The following is a 19,701-nucleotide window of genomic DNA, read 5'->3' as shown; positions in this document are numbered from 1 at the left end:
AGAAATACGTTTTTATTTTTCCCGTTATTGCATGAATGAAACATAAGTGAAATTGTAATACCAAACTACTATATCTTATGGTAAAAGTCAAAGATCATAACTGTTGTTGTTGCTAGCTCTTAACTGGACTAAACTGTTTTTGTCATTTACTGCAACACCCATGTGAATGCGCGACCCATGTTGAAATATATGCTGATGACTAGATGCTTAAGTTCACAAAATACACGCAAGACAGTAAACTCTGATTACGCATGAGATTATGAGAGTATCTGGCAAACGCGAGCGTCACTTTTATCATAAACCCTTTAGACGCGTCTGCAGCAGGCCCATATTTTGACAAGACACGTGATGCACATAGGATCACTCGACGAGCAGAACACATATTTTGAAATGACGAACCACACACATGATGGGCTACATACATGTTGTGACGAACTTCGCATTGAGCGCACTTGAAAAAAAAATCACCACTGATAAATAAACAAACAAACAAAACACAAAAGATACTGGTGACCAACAGTCTCTGCCTTTTTCAACAGGGCTCACATCTGATTGGTCCAGGGCATTGTGGGAAGTGAATCTACCTAATGCATTTCTCATAAAAATTTTATCTCAAGAAAGAGGTTTTGCATTTGTGTTTATGTTCACGCCGCTATTGGTTGGGCGGTCCTGAGCCATGATGATTGACAGAGCAGTGTGCTTGTGCTAGATCAGAGGGATTATATAAGAGACCAGATACAAAGAGGGAACACACACGCTCTCTTTTTGATATTTAGAGAAACACAGTGTCTCTCATGTGGCAACAGATCCCAAGAACAGAGAGAACGTGTGAGAGGGAGGAACAGGGGAAATGATATACAGCAGGGAAAATGGGAGTTGTTTTTTGGGGGGAAAACAATACAATATGATACAGAAAAAGAAAAAGAGGGGCAAGGAGGGGAATGAAGGAGAGATTGCGAGATATGGTATCAGACATCTGGCATGGGAGGACAGGAAGCATGGGAAGAGAGATTGACAGGAAAAGATATTGAGCGGGAAAGGCAGATGAAGTTAGTATCAGGAGGAAAGAAAGGAAGCAAGAATGGATAGATAAATGAGCTGAAGATTTCGAGATAGGAGAGATGATTTCCTCACGACTTTGTGCGTCTGTGTGTTTGTCTCTGTAGATAAGTGTGTATCATATACAGTATTGCGTGAGCTGAAGAGAGTGAAGAGCAGCAGGTGTGTGAGTTGATTACAGGGTCTTTCTTTTCGTTTCTTCTCTCCGTCTCAGGGGAGAATGTGTGCCGGGTGGTCTCTGCTAAAAATAAACTCTCTCTAGCTCTCTCTCTCTGTCTGTAGGTCTCATTCGACAGCTCCAGGACTCACAGTTACAAGCCGCAACAAGTCAGAACCAGATGACAATCAGAACGCAACAAATAGTGACTTTGCTAAGATTAATTTTTTTCCTTAAAGGGAAAATGCAGAATGAAAATTTGTAATAGCTACTGCAAGGGTCATAAAATATTAATGAAATACTTTTTATGAGATGTTAACAGTTGTTTGTGTTGCACGTCATAGAAGATAATATTAGCATCCGTAATGAGAAAACTGGGTAATTTTGAGCTTTTTTTTGTGCTAATGTCAGTTTCCGGGTTGAAAATTTTAATTGTGTCAATGGCACAGGTGGTGACATGGCGATGTACTATACAGGATTACCACGGGTCCTTGAAAGTTTGTGAATTAGGGGTAAAAATTCATGGCCCTGAGAAGTTTTTAAAAATATACATACATAGATACAGGTCATTGAAAGTGCTTGCATCTATTTTTTTTTCTGGAAAAAATCATAAAAAATTCTAGCCTTTTTAAGCACACATGCTAAACTGTTCACTTTAAATGCTAATTTCTTCTGTATGCGAATTCATACCAAATAGCTTTTTTGCATAGTTGTGTTTGACACATGAAAACGTCTCGGGTTACATATTTAACTGATGTTCCCTGAGAAGGGAATGAAACGCTGTGTCTACCTTCCCACACTTCCTCCATCGCTATAACACCATCTTTGGCAATATTTCAGATAGCGATATACTTCCTGGCTCCCGCGTTAACCTGTCTTTGTCGTTAAGCCTCACCATTGGTTGAATTTGATATACACATTCAGACGCACTTACCCCTGGAGGCGTCCCCAAAGTGTCACCGCAGTGACGCAGCGCGAGTTCCCTCGAAGGGGAATTGTAACAATGTATCTTAAAAGGTAACACGATGTAACCTTGCTCTTACTTGAATTGTTTCCCCACATTTAGTCCTTGAATTTGAGGGTATTGGACCTGGAAAGTCATTGATAGGTCCTTGAATTTGAAGTTAACTAAGGTGTGGGAACTGTAGTCTCATAATTATTCATGAGGGTGCGTGTTGTTATCCAATGAGAAGACATTTGCTTAATTATAGTCGCATGATTTATGGTCAATAACAAATGTTTTGAGATTTACTTCGCTTGTTGTACCAGGTATTATGGCAACCCCTAACTGCACAAGTTATGCCGGTCTTCCTCGATTTCATAATAAACATTAACAAGCCAGGCAAAATGGCACAATCGTGTGTCACTCGCTATACGACTACCATTAGTTGTCTAACACAAAATGAGCTCAAAGATGGCGACGCCCACATTTACATCAAAAATATGGTGGATACTGTAGTTGAAGCTTTTTTAATAGTTGGCTTATCTCCCCATCAATGTTTTAATTCTAAAGCTATTATTATGATCATCATAGTTTCACATTAAAGGGGACAGAGAATGAAAAACCATTTTTACCTTGTCTTTGTTGAATAATGGTAGTATACCCGCATTCACAAACATACAAAAAGTGCTTGACATGCTAAACATCTCAGTCTCATAGAAATTCCTCTTTTAGAAATGTCAGCCAGAAAACAGCCCAATCTGAAAAACTGATGCTTATGACATCACAGGCATCTAACTGCATAGATATGTATAAAGGCTAGATGGCTTACCGGCGCTGAGAGCCAATGGGACCCGACGACGTCACACGGCGGCCATCTTAGGACAGGACCTCTCGTCCAGTTATAACATTAAAGTCTATTGTGCATGTAGTGCTGAAATAACTATATTTTGCTCAATTTTCAACCGATTTTCAAACGGCTTGGTATGTCATAAACGTCAGGGATGCGGCTATTTAACTGCATACTTGTGAAAAATTATAGCCACGGAGTTTATTAAGAAAATAGTATATTAAGCAGACTAGACAGGTAAAGTACTAGGTATACCGTCAAGAATTCAGCAAGTTACGAGCATTTTAGTTGGCGTATGTCACTCACCTTCCGTCCACAGCAGCAGGGAGCAGCACTATGGCAGCACTGACCTAAGATGGCCGCCAAGTGACGACACAGCTGACTCCGCCTTGAGCCATCTAGCCTTTATACATATCTATGTCTAACTGCCCCTCCACTTTAAAATAATTGGCTACATTTTTTGAGTGGCAGCAAAGTCAGCCAATCAGTAATGAGATTGCAAGTTAAGCCAGTAGGGGGAGCCAAATAGGTGCAAAACCACTTGTTTAAAATCCCCCACCCTTATAGAGCTATCTGAGAGAGGTTTTTAGGAAGCTTCTAAGGCATTACAGACCCAAACAAAACAATTTGTCTACATGTCACATCACAGAACAAGGATAAATACCCCGTTCAATCATTCTATGTCACCTTTAACATTCCCACATAAACTGCACTTGTGACACCAACCCGCATTGTATTTTTTACCTCTTCTGAGAAAGCTTGTGAGCTTTGCCTTGTGGGAAAGCTACAGTAATGTGCCCGACTCTGACTTCTCACGCAATTGAGCTTGTAATGTGTTCACGCTGTGAAGTTTCCTCGCATCTGAGCTTGTAACCCGCGTGGGTCTGACCTTCGCCTTGCACTAGAGAGGTTGTTATGCGTGCAGGGATTTTAAACCAGTGAATGAGTTGTTCCCGTTCTCTGGCACGCAAGAAATGTACAGAGCGGCTAGGATTAATCACATCATGTTTAAGAACATCGCGGTCGTGACAGCGTTGCCAGCTGCCCTTAAAGTAAAGCAGCTTCTGTTTTTTGTCCACCAGCTTGCATCTTGTGCAGATGTATTGACTTGGGTGTTAAAATGTATTCCAGTTTGTAAAAAAATACTGTCGTATTTACCATATATCGCCATATATTATATGAATTTCGATCAGTATCACCCAGCCTGCCAACCCCCATCGTATTTTCCATAATGGTTAGATGTGACTCTCTCACATCCTTTATAGAAGTAAGTGTGAAGGGACTGGCTGTTACGTAACAGCACAAGTGACTGATCACTTTTAGCTTTGTGTGTGTGTGGGGATGATGACTTCACATCTCATGTGTGATCTGAAGAAACACTCACTATGTATCACACAGAGTCCTTAACTTATATTTAATGATTATTTCATCCAACAGCATTCCTTGTTATCTCTCTCTCTCTTCATTTTTCTCACTCTTTTATTGTGGTTAAGGTGCAAGTCATAACAGCCGTATAAAGATTGTAGCCTTAGGCTGGTCTTCAGTCGAAGGGCTCTAGTGCGTTAATAGAACATAAAAGCTGACTTCATCTTATGACCTTCGCTGACTGATATCGCATGGTGGGACAGAGCTGCAGTATATCTTTTATTCCCTCCCTTTTATGTTTTCTCCAACACGTGGTAGCTCAGACCGTTGGTGTTTCCTCAAGGACATGGGTAACGTGTCACTATTTTTAAATCCACATGAATCAGACATATTTCAGCCCTAAAGCAGCATCTTTTAGGTGACTAATAATAATATGCGGTGATCTGATTCCGGAAGTATTTTTTCATTGATCAAATAGAAAGCTTTGCCATCAACATCCAGTTAAATGTCTGCAGACCATCTGTGATTTATCCTTGCAGCTTTATAATGAAGTCGAAATTCTCTATTCTACAGTAGCACATTGTATATTAAACCTCGCTTAACAGTCTGCAAGGGTTTATTCAGTACGTCATTGTTATTAATCACTTTATCCATGGAAAAAAGAAAGAGATTTTTACTCTTGAACCCCACTGTTGCACTGATGTGCTTGTAGAAGCCAGAAAGCTTTGTGGACGTTTAAAAGTGGAGCACATGGTCTTATCTTGCGTAGACATGTGGCTCGATCTCATTAAATATGCAGCTTTACACAGCATTTAATTTATCTGTGATCAATACTAAGCACTGGTTACCGCAGGAGGTTAAAGACCACTGCGTGTGTTAGTATTAGCCTTCAGTTTTACTACGGTAATTATTTCTGTATGTATATGGTGCCCAGTGCAGACTTTCTGTGTCGATACTGCCAAAATGTGCAGGGTATCCAGTAATGCAATGTTTTTTGGCAGATTTTTTCAAGGGCACTCAATGCGAAGTTCGTCACAACATGTATGTAGCCCATCATGTGTGTGGTTCGTCATTTCAAAATATGTGTTCTGCTCGTCGAGTGATCCTCGTGCATCACATGTCTTGTCAAAATAAGTGCCTGCTGCAGATGCGTCTAAAGGGTTTATGATTAAAGAGACACTCGCGTTTGCCAGATACTCACATAATCTCATGCGTAATCAGAGTTTACTGTTAAGGGAGTGTCTTGCTTGTATTTTGTGAATGTGAGCACCTCTTTTATATTAAACGTTTTGACGCGTGTGCAGCAGGCACTTATTTTGACAAAACACGTGATGCACATGGTTCACATGACGCATATTTTAAAAACACGAGCAATACACATGACACTCCGAACACTTGAATTTGCGCCCCTCGGATGAGCAGTCACGAGCCGCCACTGCTTTTTAGTACACTTAAGCACGTTTACACAGAATTGGATGAATGCATAAATTGTTAAAAATAGTGGTGAGTACAGTTTGTGCAGTGTTCAGGATGTTTGTCTTTTCTAGGCACAGTCTGTATTGTGGAGGTGTCTTATAATGTGTGGTTTTGTGAGCTGGTCGAGGAAGTTGCTGTTTTTAATGGTGACTGCACACCTGATGTAATACACAGATCTTCCCTTGCCTCTGAATAGAAAAGTCTCCCTCAGGCTTTAATTATACAGCCGTGCCTCAGGTCTGGTCCCCTGGCATTAAACAGGGTTGTACTTGGTGCATGTTATGGAATGTAACAGTGATTAGAACATGTACAAGTTAATTTGGATAAGTGGAGGATAACTTTATTTTTACATTTTACAATTTTACATTTTCACATTCTTAATGCAAGCATTACACAACAGTGCATGGTTTGTTGCAGGGCATTACTATAAGATCTGCATTTTGCAGTTGCTAGGATGTTGCTAGGGTTTGGGTGGATGGTTGGCTCATATAGCCCAAGTCAAATAACCCCTATGATATCTACAATATTCTTGGTTTTATATATGGTAAATAGGTATTTATCTATCTGTCTGTCTGTCAAGATGTCCTCATAGATAAAGTGAAAGCGTGTTTAAGTGTGTGTGTTTTGTCTTTCACCCTATCATTTTCTTCCCGGTGCTCAGCACTTTCTCTAAGAAAGGAAATATTAATAAGATGAAAACAGCCAAAGTCTCTGGTAAAACAAACATATTAAAAAGCATTTAATGCCTGCTTGTTCAGGGAAAAGAGAATAAATGTTCCCAAATGAAGGCAGAATAAAAGACAAGCACATTGTGAACTTCATTACTTTATTATGTGATTTTTTTTGTTCTGTTTTAGCATGCAGCATTAAACTAACTTGAAGAATTTGTGTAGTTATTTGATTTATTTTGATCATTTTGTGCCATAACTGAATCCTTTTTTCTTTCTAGTGCTCTCTATCTCTCTTTCACTCCTCTTCTCCATTTTTTTTCTTTTATTGTATTGTATTTTTGGGCTCATTATGCTTATTGTGCGCCTGCCTGTCTATGTAAGAAAAATCTAGTGCCATTTTTTCTTTAATTTAACTCTCTCTCTCTCTATTTCTCTATTTCTCTCTCTCTCTCTCTCTCTCTCTCTCTCTCTCTCTCTCTCTCTCTCTCTCTCTCTCTCTCTTTCTCTCTCGTTCTATTTATATCTCTGTGTGGTGGGAGTGTTTGGTCAAAGCGTTTACACTACTCTATTTGTCTCCCCTTCTATCTCTCCTTTCATATTTTTTGTTCGCATCCCTTATGGAGAACAAGCGTGGATCTGCCTCTCCTGCTCTCTTTCATCTCATCCTGCATTTACACAGAGACGTATCCCACATTCCAGCAGTATTCCGGGTGTCTTCGGAAGCGTCTCTGAGCTTTAAATGCCATTAGATCACCAATCAGATTGGAATTAAATTGTATTTGTCTGCAAACATGTACCCAGATGCATGTCTGTGCATGACAGCGTAACTGCTTATGAATACACTGAACATTGTGTGTGTGTGTGGAGGGGTGAATGGTGAGATGAAGAGCGTGTCAGGCAATGTTGGGTCAATTAGAGGAATACAGAATGATTATCACTGGCATGTACTGTAGTACTGTGATTATCCCATGATGACAAAGGCATTATGGGAAGGTTTAAGGGAAGAAAGAACTCACTAGTGAGTAGTGAATGGGTTGGCAAAAGGCTCTGAATGGCCCACGCATTTACATTGTGCTTTCCCCTTTGTAATCATAATGATACTTTTGTGTATTTTCTAACAAATTAGTTTTGTGCCAAATTATGCATAACCACAACTACACTGTAAAAAATTCAGTAAAAAACAGTCAAGTTCTGGCAGCTGGGGTGCCGGAAAAATACTGTAAAATAATGGGCACAGTAAATTACAGTAATTTTCTGTAATACAAAATTAAATTTTTTTCTGTAATTTTACATATGAAGACATGATAATATAATCAGCGGTGTGACAAGACACTTCATCCACAAGACACGAGATTGGGTTCACGAGAAGGAGACGAGATGAGAATTATTTTTTTTAAGAAATCCTTAATGATAAAATAAATGAATGGGAAACTGAAACCTCGTTATTTTTAAATGTTTTATCTATAATCTAGGACTATCAATCACAATTATTTTGCTAATTGAATTTGATAATGAAGTAATTTTATATAATTTTATAAGTAAGCATAACCTTTAAAATGACATAATAATGACAATGCAATAATAATTGTTTCAAATAAAGCATCAAAACAAGTAAACACATTACAGTAATATGTTACTTTCACTTTAGATGCTTACTTTTAACCAAATAAAGTTTAAATCCATTTAAATCTTGAATATATGTCCAATTCTTTACAATAGAAATTATACAGCCACTGTTATTCTTGAGCAAGAACATGACATTTCATTGCACAAGATCTCATCACACACATACATGTAAAACAAATAAACAAATGGGTGTTTTGTTTGTTCGAAATCACCCCTGTGTAGGCCTAAACCGATACCATAGTGGAAATTATCAAATGCATTTATTTAATCCCATGATGCACTGCATAAAAAGTGTACTGTACACCTAATGGCTAGCCGCTAAACACATTCGCTGTAAGGGTTGCACTGAATGAATGTATGTGTTTTAGCAGATGATGCTCGCCAAAGATATAGATATTTACAAGATGTGCTACTACTATGAATGGGGGAAATACGCTCAATATGGCCGCTCTAACAATAGATGTACCGCCGTTCAGTAAAAAGAGCCATTTATCAGACTATAAAGTCACTTGCCAACCTGCTTTTATGCACAGTATCTGAAGCAAAAAGGTGTTTTAGTGCAAATCGAGCTTAACAAGCAAAAGTTATGGTACTGTAAAGTTGATATCAGGTTTAGTGATTAGTTGTAAATATGTTGTTTAACTGTGTTTTCGGTCTTCTCTCATTCAAGTAGATAGGACTTTAGTCTTGCATGACTAAGGGCGCACTCACATTATCCAAACCAAACCAAGCCCCAGCGCGATTGTCACCCCTCCCTACTCCCCCAGATGCACGCACTCACACTGTACTTGTATCGATCCGAGTCCGGGCGCGCTTTCGTCATTAAGATGCGATTGTTTTGAAAAAAGCAGGAAGTAAAGCGCTCTCTTAACACTGGAACCCACCGTAATGATAAGTCTGTGTTTTTTATTCGGAGTCGTTTGGTGCGCGATTACAGACAGCCCTCTCACATGTCATCATATTGCTTAGTTCATCTGTCACGTGCGCAGCTCGGACATTCACGTAACCCCGCGGCGCGCATCAAAAGGTTTTTACGGAGGCAGATGAAGGTGAGTAGTCGCGCAACTGACGTCTTCACCTTTTGAATCGCGCTCAGGCGCGAATGCGCTCACACCACAGCCTTCCGCGCCTGAGCCCAAGTGAACCGCGCTCCGGCCCACCTCTGCAACCCGGCCGTGGCGCGAATAACCAATCCGCGCTCGGGCGCGGAACAGAGCGATCACACTAGTCAAACAAACCAGGCTTTGGGGGTCAAACGCGCCCGAGCGCGGTTTGGTTTGGATAGTGTGAGTGCGCCCTAAGATACCTGCATGGAGGCATCGCAAACATGGGCCTAAAGGGATTTCGCATGCGCAGCCCCCTATACACACTCATTGATTGAATGTACTAGTTTTCATTTACTCCTTCAGATGGACTGTAGAGAACAGTAAATGAGACCGAGCTAGAGGCTTCATATCACTCTTTATTATGTGGATTTATTCATGCGATTATCTACAGTAATTGGACAATCGTGCCATGCATAAAATTGAACTGCAGTGCTATGCATTAAATCGTGCAGATGTTAGTCAGAGAATCTCAAAGAAATGTTTACAAGATTCGGAGGAATGTATGCCTTGAGGAATTAAAGCTTTTTGAGAGCAAAGTGTGCTGGGTGCTGTATATCCTGCCGGCAGAACACTCAGTTTGACCATTTAGAGTATAACAAATAAACCAGAAATCTTTTTCTGTGCTCATCCCAAAAGATAATGTACTGATTTGTATGCAGAATAGTTATTTATATTTTTAAATGTGCAACTTTGTGTTATTGCATCAATGTTATTTTATTGGAACATCCCAAATTAAAATGGTGAGGTTGTGTCACCAAAATGTTGCTATGTCTTTATTGTTTCATTGGCATGTGTGGTATAGAAGATAGATGCATGGGTTTGCTTGCCGTCTATAAGAAGGCAATTGAATCTCATTACTGTACGTGTTAATACACCAGAACAAATGTGCCTCTTTATCCTAATTCGAGGACACGCTGCTAATCCCTAATTTGTCATTTTCAACCTTACGACGTCTTTGATTCAAACTTTATGCAGCGATGGCAGCTGCTCTTCAATTTTTAATTTAGCCGATTACTCTCGCTGTCAAAACAGAACGGCTGTCTTTACAGCGTCTTACCAACTGACGTGTCATTTTCTTAACACACTCTCTCTCTCTCACCTGGTATTTAGCTCCGCTTTTAGCGATTGTGTTGCGACCCGTCTGACGCTGCTCTGCATTTCCATCACGGCCTGAACCCACAGAGCTAAATCAATGTCACTGTTTATCTGTATAAAAGCTCTCTCAGGCTGATGACGGGCTGCTTTGTGAGTTTACGAGGAGCGAGACGGCTCCAACCTCTACCTGCCATGCTTTTGTGTATGCATGTAAAAAAGGCTTTGTCCTACCATCTCTCTCTTTCTCTCTCTCTCTTTTCCACCCAATCTTTTATTGATGGCATTTTTATATAGTTAGAGTTTGAATAATTGAGTGCTGAAAGACGGCTGCGTGGAGCTGTGCTGTGCAGAAATGAGGTAAAGTACAGTGTGGTACCTGTCAGAGGGATTTCTGGAGCAAAGTCCTGTGATGGTGACAGTTGTACAGTTGACTGTGTAAGTCGGTACTGTATGTTCTAGTTGGAATACAGGGTTGCCAGGTGTTTTCGAATTTGAAAAGTTTCATCATTTTTGTTCAGTTTGGTATATAAAATAGTAATGCAGCATAGTCCCTCTAGAGTACATTGTTTTAATAACAAGCAAAATGAATACACCTAGTTCAAAAGTGTATGCACTGAGCTAACATTACTGTGTAAAATGAATGTATACAATGTTATCTACAGATCCTTTTACAGTATTCTTGCATGGCTTTCAAATCCACACAGTGGTGATCTTTGCTCCATGTCTCCTCTCGTCTTTTGGAAACCCAAATGTTGTTATTTTCGACAAGGTGTTTTCCAGAGGTCACTTTAGCCACTAGCCAGATCGATAAACAAGCACAGACCGGAAATGAACTTCGGACCAGGCACGTATCCGCGGCAAAGCGTGTGCATCCATAGAAACAGTTTTTATTTAGTTTGTGTGGTTTTTGAACTATCAGTATTATTTTTTCCAGCACACACAGCTCTCAAATTCTAGCTTCAATCTCTCAGCTTTCCACAGCTGAGTATCCATTGCAAATAAATGTGACCTTACTGCTGATATCCCACACATCCAGGTCACTACCTCTTAACTGTTACCTTCTGGGTAGCATTACAGAGCACTGAGCACCAGAATAGCCATTCATGAAAAAATAGTTTTATTTGCTTCCCTCTGGCTATCTTCCGATTAAACAGGAAAACAGCTCTCAAAATATTTCATAGGTGATACATAAATATACAACTTACTTGTAATTTCTTTTTCATTTTACACCTTCAGTCCTACAACTTACAATCCTCTTCACAAGTCTGTATATAGACTATGTTATTATTTGACGTCTTTATGATTGCAATTAATAAATAAATGCAGAAAGTGCATCTCAGTGAAACATGTACCGTCATGCTTATATATTCTCACATACAACGGAAGTGTGAGGATTCTTCAAAATCAACTGTGTTACGTAACCTCTGTAAACTTATTTTAGATTCATATACTGACTTATTACACGGCTCTCTGGAATGCTTGATTCTGATTGGTCAGTTGAGACATTTGCAGGTTCGTTCTTTTCGAATAATAACCGCTCCAAAATAATAACGCATAGCCGGTACTACTTTTATGAGTAAGATCGCTCCGCGCCAATAAAGATCAATAAAGATTACTGTTTGTTTGGCGCCATCTTGTGACAAACACTCGACAACCACGACAAGACACAGAGAGCTTACTGAGACTGAACTTGACAAAATAGAGCATGACAGCTACGAAGCCAACACACAAAAAAATACAGAATGGGCATTAAAACTTCTCAAAGACTGGCTAAAAGAGAAAAAAATGAAGATAGACAAGTATGAAGCAGAGGATCTTAATAAGGTATTACGATCATTTTATGCATCTGTGCAAAGTTTCGCGGAAGGATAAAAAATGTTAATTTAAAACAAATATGCCAATAAAATGTTTCAAATTCATATTCATGTCCAGTTTTTTTTCTTATGTGACAAGTAGCCGTGTAATAAGCGGGATAATGTAGAGTCAGCCGGTAGTTATCGGGAAATAAGCCCCTTCAGTGTGATACAAGACCCTCCGCTTCGCGTCGGGTCCTGATCACACTGTCGGGGCTTATTTCCCGATAACTACCGGCTGCCTCTACATTATCCCTTACATAAACTGAATTTATTTGTATCTCCAACACAACAACATGATAGCGCACTCACTGAAGATATAGATGTATAACATTTGTCACAGCAGTCTTTTTAAAAAATTTTGCTGCCTTGGGTTTTTCAGCTGTACATAATAAAGCTAGGCAAAAAATTCATCTTGAACAGTTTGATGTACAGACTCTTTTCAAACTTTACTTTGTAGATAATTTTAGACTTTACACTGCGCTATTTTTACCTAGAATTGAAAACCAGGGCTGTACGACTGACATTGCAATGTTTTGTTTTCATGCAATGTGTATACAATGTGTTGACTTTACCAGATTACTTGAAAAGCGCTGTCTGTCTAGCATTTCTTATACAGCTCACGGAGACATTTTTTATTTGTCTTTGCCATATAAAACTGTTTTCATATACTGCAAAAGGCATCAGAAATAGTTTTACATTTGGAATAGATCCTAATAAAACAATAAAACAATAAAACAATTTGGAATAAATGCTCTGGAATGGATTTTCTGCTATGTGACTATTGCGATGTCGATACTGAAACAATATATTGTGCAGCGCTATTATTTGTTTTGGCCATTCATAATGGCATTTTGGAATGAAATGCAAACTTTTGAAATCAGGTTTCAGAGAGCAAGTTCAAAGTTTGCCAAGTGTTTTATTGTCTTTGTGTTAAATGTACAATTTATAAGATATTTGCAGTAAAATATCCAAAAACCACTAGGCCAGTGTTATTTTGTTCAGCTGATTACTTACAATATCTCTAATGTTTTCAACTACTTGTAAATCGTGAGAAAATTGCCATTCTAAACAGTGACATGGGGCAGTGTATTTGCCTATAAATTATGTTAATATCCATGTTAGCCTTTGTTACCGCCTTTACTGACGTAGAAACCACATGACAACAGTGTCGTGGACAAATGCAAAGTAATAGCGTTTGCAGGGCTACTTGTTTGTTTATAGTAAGTTTGTTGATCTGAACACTTAATTCTGTGCTGTGTTAGCACACCATCAAATTGGACTAATATTGTAACATCTGTGACTAACAATTGCGTTTTGAACATTACATGAAACCTTACATAATGAAATAAAACGATGTCATCAAACACAACATTTATAAAACTTGATTACTTTACCTCATCCATTAACATGATTTCTCATTCCCGTCTGATTGATGGCCATCAGCATTTGAGTTAAAGACAACAAATCCCATCATTCCACGCTGCTTCAGAGCATCATTAATCTACGTCATTGTTATTGTTTTGATCCTGCGCCCTCTAGCGGCGGATTCTACAAATTGTATCTTTAAAAATGCAAATTGACGAAAATGGTGATGTCGTCATGTGTATGAGCATTGCATGTTGTTAAGACATCGTGCAACAGCGCCAGCTACAGGCCTGGTGTGCATCAATTTCACAGATCTGAGTACACAAGAATGGTTTTGACAACGTTGTAATCTGAACACAAAAAAAGGCAAGATCCTTTGTTTTGGTACAATGTTATTTGATAAACATACTCTCAAAGTTTTTTTTACACATAATACATTTTATTGCACAGCTCGTTGGAATGCTTGATTCTGATTGGCCAGTCGTGACATTTGCAGGTTTGTTATTCCCAAATAACAACGCTCGAAACTAATAACACACGGTAACCCGGATGCTGCAAATAATTTTAACAAGTACAGTTTAATATTAAATAAAAAATGAAATATAAATATGTCTTTTAATAAAATATATGACATTATATTTACAAATTATTTAACTAAATAGTGTGTTTGTGACATTTGAACGGTTTGTCTTATCTTACAAAAGTAAACTGATTTTCCTCGCAGAAGGTCTGCATTTGTTAAAAATTGGCAAATAAAATATATTCCTTACCTTACTTATGAGGTAAATAGACATGTAATAAGCGGGATAATGTACATCCTCCGCTTCGCGTCGGGTCCTGATCAATAGGGCTGGGTACCGAAACCCGGTGCCAGTTCAAAGTGGAGTGTTGAAAAGATTTCATTTTAATCACACATCAAAAATCTCATACAGAAATATAATTAAGAAATTAAGAATGTAGGCTTAAAAGATGATGGTGCTTTAGGAAAATCCTTAATAAAGAAAATATGACAAAATATTACAGAAGAATTTTCGTTGTGTTTTATGCTGTACTTTCATATACCGTCTTTTTACGAAGTATCGTTTTAGGCACTGGTACCGTTTTAAAAGTATCGATTTGACACCGGTATCGGAAAAACCCCAAACTATACACAGCCCTACTGATCACCAGTGTTGGGTGTAACTAGTTACTAAGTAATTAGTTACTGTAATTAAATTACTTTTCCCTTGAAAAAGTAAAGTAAGGGATTACTCTTATTTTTCTTGTAATCTAATTACAGTTACTTTTGATGTAACTAAATACTGTGTATTGACTCTAAAACTATTATGTTAACAGTAATACAAAGGTGGATTTAACATGGTTTAAGTTTAAAATTATCACTATTAACTGGTTGATTATTAGCATTAATATTAATGAGATGCTGGCTGTTTATTAATGCTTAGCACATATCTGATTCTGCAAAACCTTATTCTACGTCCTTAACCCTCCCCATTTCTACCAATACTTAAAATTAACAACTTCTTTAGTATTAATAAGCAGTATTTGGAGTATATTGAGGCAAAAGTAGTTAATAGTTAGTTAATAGAGATGATTGGACCCTAAAGTGGGACCAGAATAATTGATGTACTTTTATATATTATTTTTTCGAGCCATTTCAAGCCTATCCTTGTATCATGTACTAAATAGGATTTAGAAAGTAATTAGTAATAAGTAATTAAATACTTTTGCGAGAGAGTAATTTGTAAAGTAATCTAATTACATGATTAAAGATGTAATTAGTAACTAGTAATTAATTACTTTTTTTGAGTAACTTACCCAACACTGCTGATCACACTGCCGGGCTTATTTCTGTGATAACAACCGGTTGCCTATACATTATCTCTTCTTATTTAGGATCTTAGGAGCATTTATGTTTGATGTATGAATGCTTGTATAGCACTGTACATTGTTTTTATGTTCTGATTTTCTTACATCTGTTTGCACACAAAATTGTGGTTTGGTCTATACAACCATTTACAATCAGCACTGGCAAACCCTAGCTAACCTGAAACTTACTGTTTGCTGTCTTTTGTTATACTGTTCTTACAAGCACTGTTGTTTCCTTCAGGAAATCCAATTCAAATTGTTCATGGTATTTGTGATGTGAGCTGACAGTGGTAACCAAAATAATTGTAGTCAATCCACATTTGATCGATGCCAAAGAGTCTGTCATCTGTACACAGCGATACCATCTGTTTAGATTCAAACACCATTATGATATCAGCAGAGCACGTTGTGCTATTTGCCAAATTAATTTAGTATAAACGGCTCGAGTAAGATTGTATTCTCTCTCTCTATCTCTATATCTCTACCAGGAGGATGGCAAGGTGATGGATGGCAATATGATGGGCGACGCTAATGGGGTGGACCCTGGGAAAGGCCGAGAGAGGGAGAGCGGCAAATGGCAGAGGCCGCGCTTCACACGGAAAGCCCTTATGAGGTGCTGTCTGGTCAAATGGATCATCGCCAGCACTGGTCCTAAAGAGCAAGGTGAGGAGACATATGGTACTAGAGATACAGTAGAGATCACAGCCTGGGTCCATATGCTTTGTTCTGGGATACAAAAATTCAGATAATCCCTTCTAGCATTCAACACTGTGTAACCACTACACATCAACCATTCACTTGGAGTGAGGGTCAACATAGATTGTGCATCTCAAAAGTATGTTTTAGTATATAGCCGTTTTGGCCCATGATAAGTTTAGTGGGATGCTGTGTCCTGGTTTTTATAAATTGTTGTTAGGTCTTGACTAGAGTTGGTGGTAACAGTTTTTGCAAATAGGAACTAGAGGTCTTCACGGCCCACTTAGATTCGAAAATCCGAGCAGGTATGGGTCTAAAAGTTTCACGTGTGTCTCGGACATGGTTCAGGTGTGTGCATCGAGTCTATCTGCTGACTCCACACACGTTGTTTATATCTGGGTCCAGTCAGGTGTAAAAAAAATGGGCACTGTGTTGGGTCAGCTGGAGTCTAATTTTGTCAGTTTTTTCTCGGGTCAGGTCTTTTTTTATAAAAAATCATTCATGCACGTCAGGTAACAAGATATTCGGGTCATTTTGGGTACATTTCTTTGGAAAGCATTATTTAAATTTTAGACAGATTTAGAAATTGAGGTGAAATGCAGAAATGAAAGGAAGGTGAAAATTAATAGAGGCTCAAAAAGTGTCAAAGGCACTGATGATTTAGGCACATCGTATATTTAACACACTTGTGAAGTTTGGATTTGAGCATGTGTGTATTGAGTGCGTCTGGAATAAATTTGCAATACTCTTGCGCATAATGTATGATGGTGATGCACGGCTCCATCAGCGGCCTGATAATGTCTGCTGCAACTTGTCACTGAAGAAATGTATTATCATTAACGGAAACTATTATGAGAATTGAAAAGAGCAAAAACAAGTGTTTGCAAAAATGAAAACTAAATGTGCACTAAAACTAGAGAACATTATAGTGAAGTTAGCTTTTTGTTTTTGTAGTTTCAATTAATGTGGGATGGTTTTTTAAACTATAATAAATATACATTTTCAAAACTATAATATTGTACACATTTTTGCTTTTACCAGGAGATAACACATCCAATCACATTCATGAAATTCATTAGATTTTCTATTTGCAACATCACAGCTCGTGCATCATTAAATGAGACCCCAGGAATCTTGTAAGCACAGCTGCTGGGTCTCGACCCCAGGAGGGTGACATTGATCAAACATATTTAAGCAGACTTGTTTTTGGTTGATCTGTGGTACAACAATGGTGCAGATTCAGGTTGATTTCATTTTGCTCAGCTTTTGTTTTCCGGGTCTGTTATCAAAAGAAAGTTAAACCCAACTATCTATGCTTATTTTATTGCTTATTTTTGTCCGCAAATACACGGATAAAAAATCTACAGTGAACAATACATTTACATTTATGGAGAAATCTGTTTTCACAATGCTCAGTTGTTGCCATCTAGTGGCTATATGATGAAACCAATGAGTGACTACTGTTTGAAAGAACAAAAGCTGAAGGGTAGACATCTTTTACCCCGAAGATTCAAAGGCATGACCTTGTGATGCCAAAAAAGTTCATGACGCCAGGAAAAGGAGGATTATGGGCAGAGGCGGACACTACTTGAGTATTTTAAGTAAATTTTCCAAACATCTGTGCTTTATCAGAGTGTTTGTCTTGGGAAAAAAATTACTTTACTTTACTAAAAAATGTTTATTACTTACATTCTAAAGCATAGAATCATACTGTGTATTCCTTTTATATTGCATATTAAAATTGATTTAATACCTAATTACATAAAAAAGTGTACTTTTACTTTTCTTGAGTAAAAGTAAAAAAACTAGATGTTTAATGTACTTAAATATTAAATATAAACCAAAAACTTGAAATTTTGAAATGTAGGGAAGTAAAAATTATGACAATATGCTTTGGAATGTATGTTTTCCAAAGAAAAACACTGATAAAATACGAATACTTAAAAATTTACTTTTATGTAGAAAGTACTTCTACATTATGGGATTATGGGACATGTAAAAGGACAGACCCTGCTCCCAACCTGCATACTATCAATCCTAAATAGTATCTAAAATTAGAATTAGTATGTCACAAATCATAGTATGTTAAAATGAGTATCCATAAAGTTCCCGGATGGTCTACTGTTTAGGTAAAATCGGTAGGGTAGATCCATGGACACTCAAACAGCTCATATTACCATAACTTACCACAGGAGGGCAGGGTTTAGTTGCACTATACAGAGTAAATGACATGACAAATAATGTATAAAGAAATGATTGAATGCAAAGATGAGTTGCATTCTGATGTTTGAATTTCTTAAGGATCACAGGGTCGTCCAGGCAACAGTCATCACTTCTGTTTCACATTAGTAAGTTCCAGTGTGTGCATAATGTGTTGTTCTGCACTTAAAGGGACACAAGGAAAGTCTGAGTATTATTTCTCTACGAGCTCCCCCTAGTGTCTGGAAATAAATGCTTTCAAACACACTGTCGTAAAAACGAACTGTTGTCCCTCCCCCCTCGCAACCCAGTTTATCAGCTTATTTCCAATCCAGTTATGTCTAAGTTAGGTAAGTAATATTTATATTATAGAGTGAATAATATAATTATAAATAAATAAATAAATATTACAAAAACTGTAAAAGTGAAACAGTAAGTTACATAAAAAAAACTTAAAACAGTCAAATAACGGAATAAAGAAGTAATATACATTAAATATCTGCATTTAATGTGAGATATTAAGTCAGGTCAGACTGTTTTATTTCAGGTCAGTTTCTCAGAGACTCTCTCTCTCTCTCTCACTCTCTCTCTCTCTCTCTCTCTCTCTCTCTCTCTCTCTCTCACTCTCTCTCTCTCTCTCTCTCTCTCTCTCTCTCTCTCTCTCTCTCTCCAACCTACTGTACTTTATGCTCGTAGCTGACTTAATTCCTAGGCATTTGTCAGGATATCCTCTGTACCAGGAACCGGTTTGGATAACGATCCCCGTCTGGATCGGGGGTCTCATGTTATTTTTATAATAAATCAGCTGTGTGTTTTACATTGGGTCACATTAAGCCTTTCCTGCTCTGCAACAAAATCGTCCAGCTCCGGGTCCCAGGAGGTCTGTAAATTTATTTTTGTACAAACAGAAGGATAAAGTCTTATTATCTGACGATCACTGCAAGCAACCCAAAAGTCTCCTGGTTTTAAGTGTCATGCGGCTGTCATGATTTGAAGCCCAACTGTCTGAAACCTTTCATGATTTGAGAACTGAGGACTGAGTGAAGTTTGTAGACGTTTACTTTATCTGCTGGTTCACTGACAGTGGATGTTTTGTTCAGTGAGTTGACAGAGTTTGTTGTGTCAGCAGTCGGTTCGTTTGAGGTACTTTACAGAAGGACAGAAGACATGGATGCAGTGAATGACTGTAAGGATGAGTGTCAGAAGGAACTGACCGGCATGCTAAGCTGCTTTTTTGGTTTGATCACTGGCTCTTTTGCTCAAGGTACCGCAGGTATTTTCCTCACTCTTAAACACTCTAAAGTTTCTGCAAAAGTTAAGCAATGTATCAAAATGTACAAAATGTAACTATCTTTTCCATTGAAATGCTTGGTA

At 38.1% G+C, this 19,701-nt stretch overlaps 1 protein-coding gene across 3 annotated transcripts in view; it reads left to right on the top strand.

Annotated features, from left to right (window-relative positions):
* Positions 1-19,701, top strand: part of LOC135729597 (calsenilin-like) — a 189,460-nt gene that overhangs the window by 122,069 nt on the left and 47,690 nt on the right. For all 3 annotated transcript variants that reach the window (XM_073816240.1, XM_065247379.2, XM_065247378.2), the window contains one exon: positions 15,921-16,095. In XM_073816240.1, coding sequence (XP_073672341.1) covers positions 15,921-16,095 — 175 coding nt within the window. The remainder of the gene's footprint in view (positions 1-15,920; positions 16,096-19,701) is intronic.

This window comes from Paramisgurnus dabryanus, chromosome 11 (genome assembly GCF_030506205.2).
Source record: "Paramisgurnus dabryanus chromosome 11, PD_genome_1.1, whole genome shotgun sequence".
Classification (NCBI taxonomy): domain Eukaryota; kingdom Metazoa; phylum Chordata; class Actinopteri; order Cypriniformes; family Cobitidae; genus Paramisgurnus; species Paramisgurnus dabryanus.
Note: the sequence above shows the minus strand (reverse complement) of the source record. Positions and strands in the feature narration are given on the sequence as shown.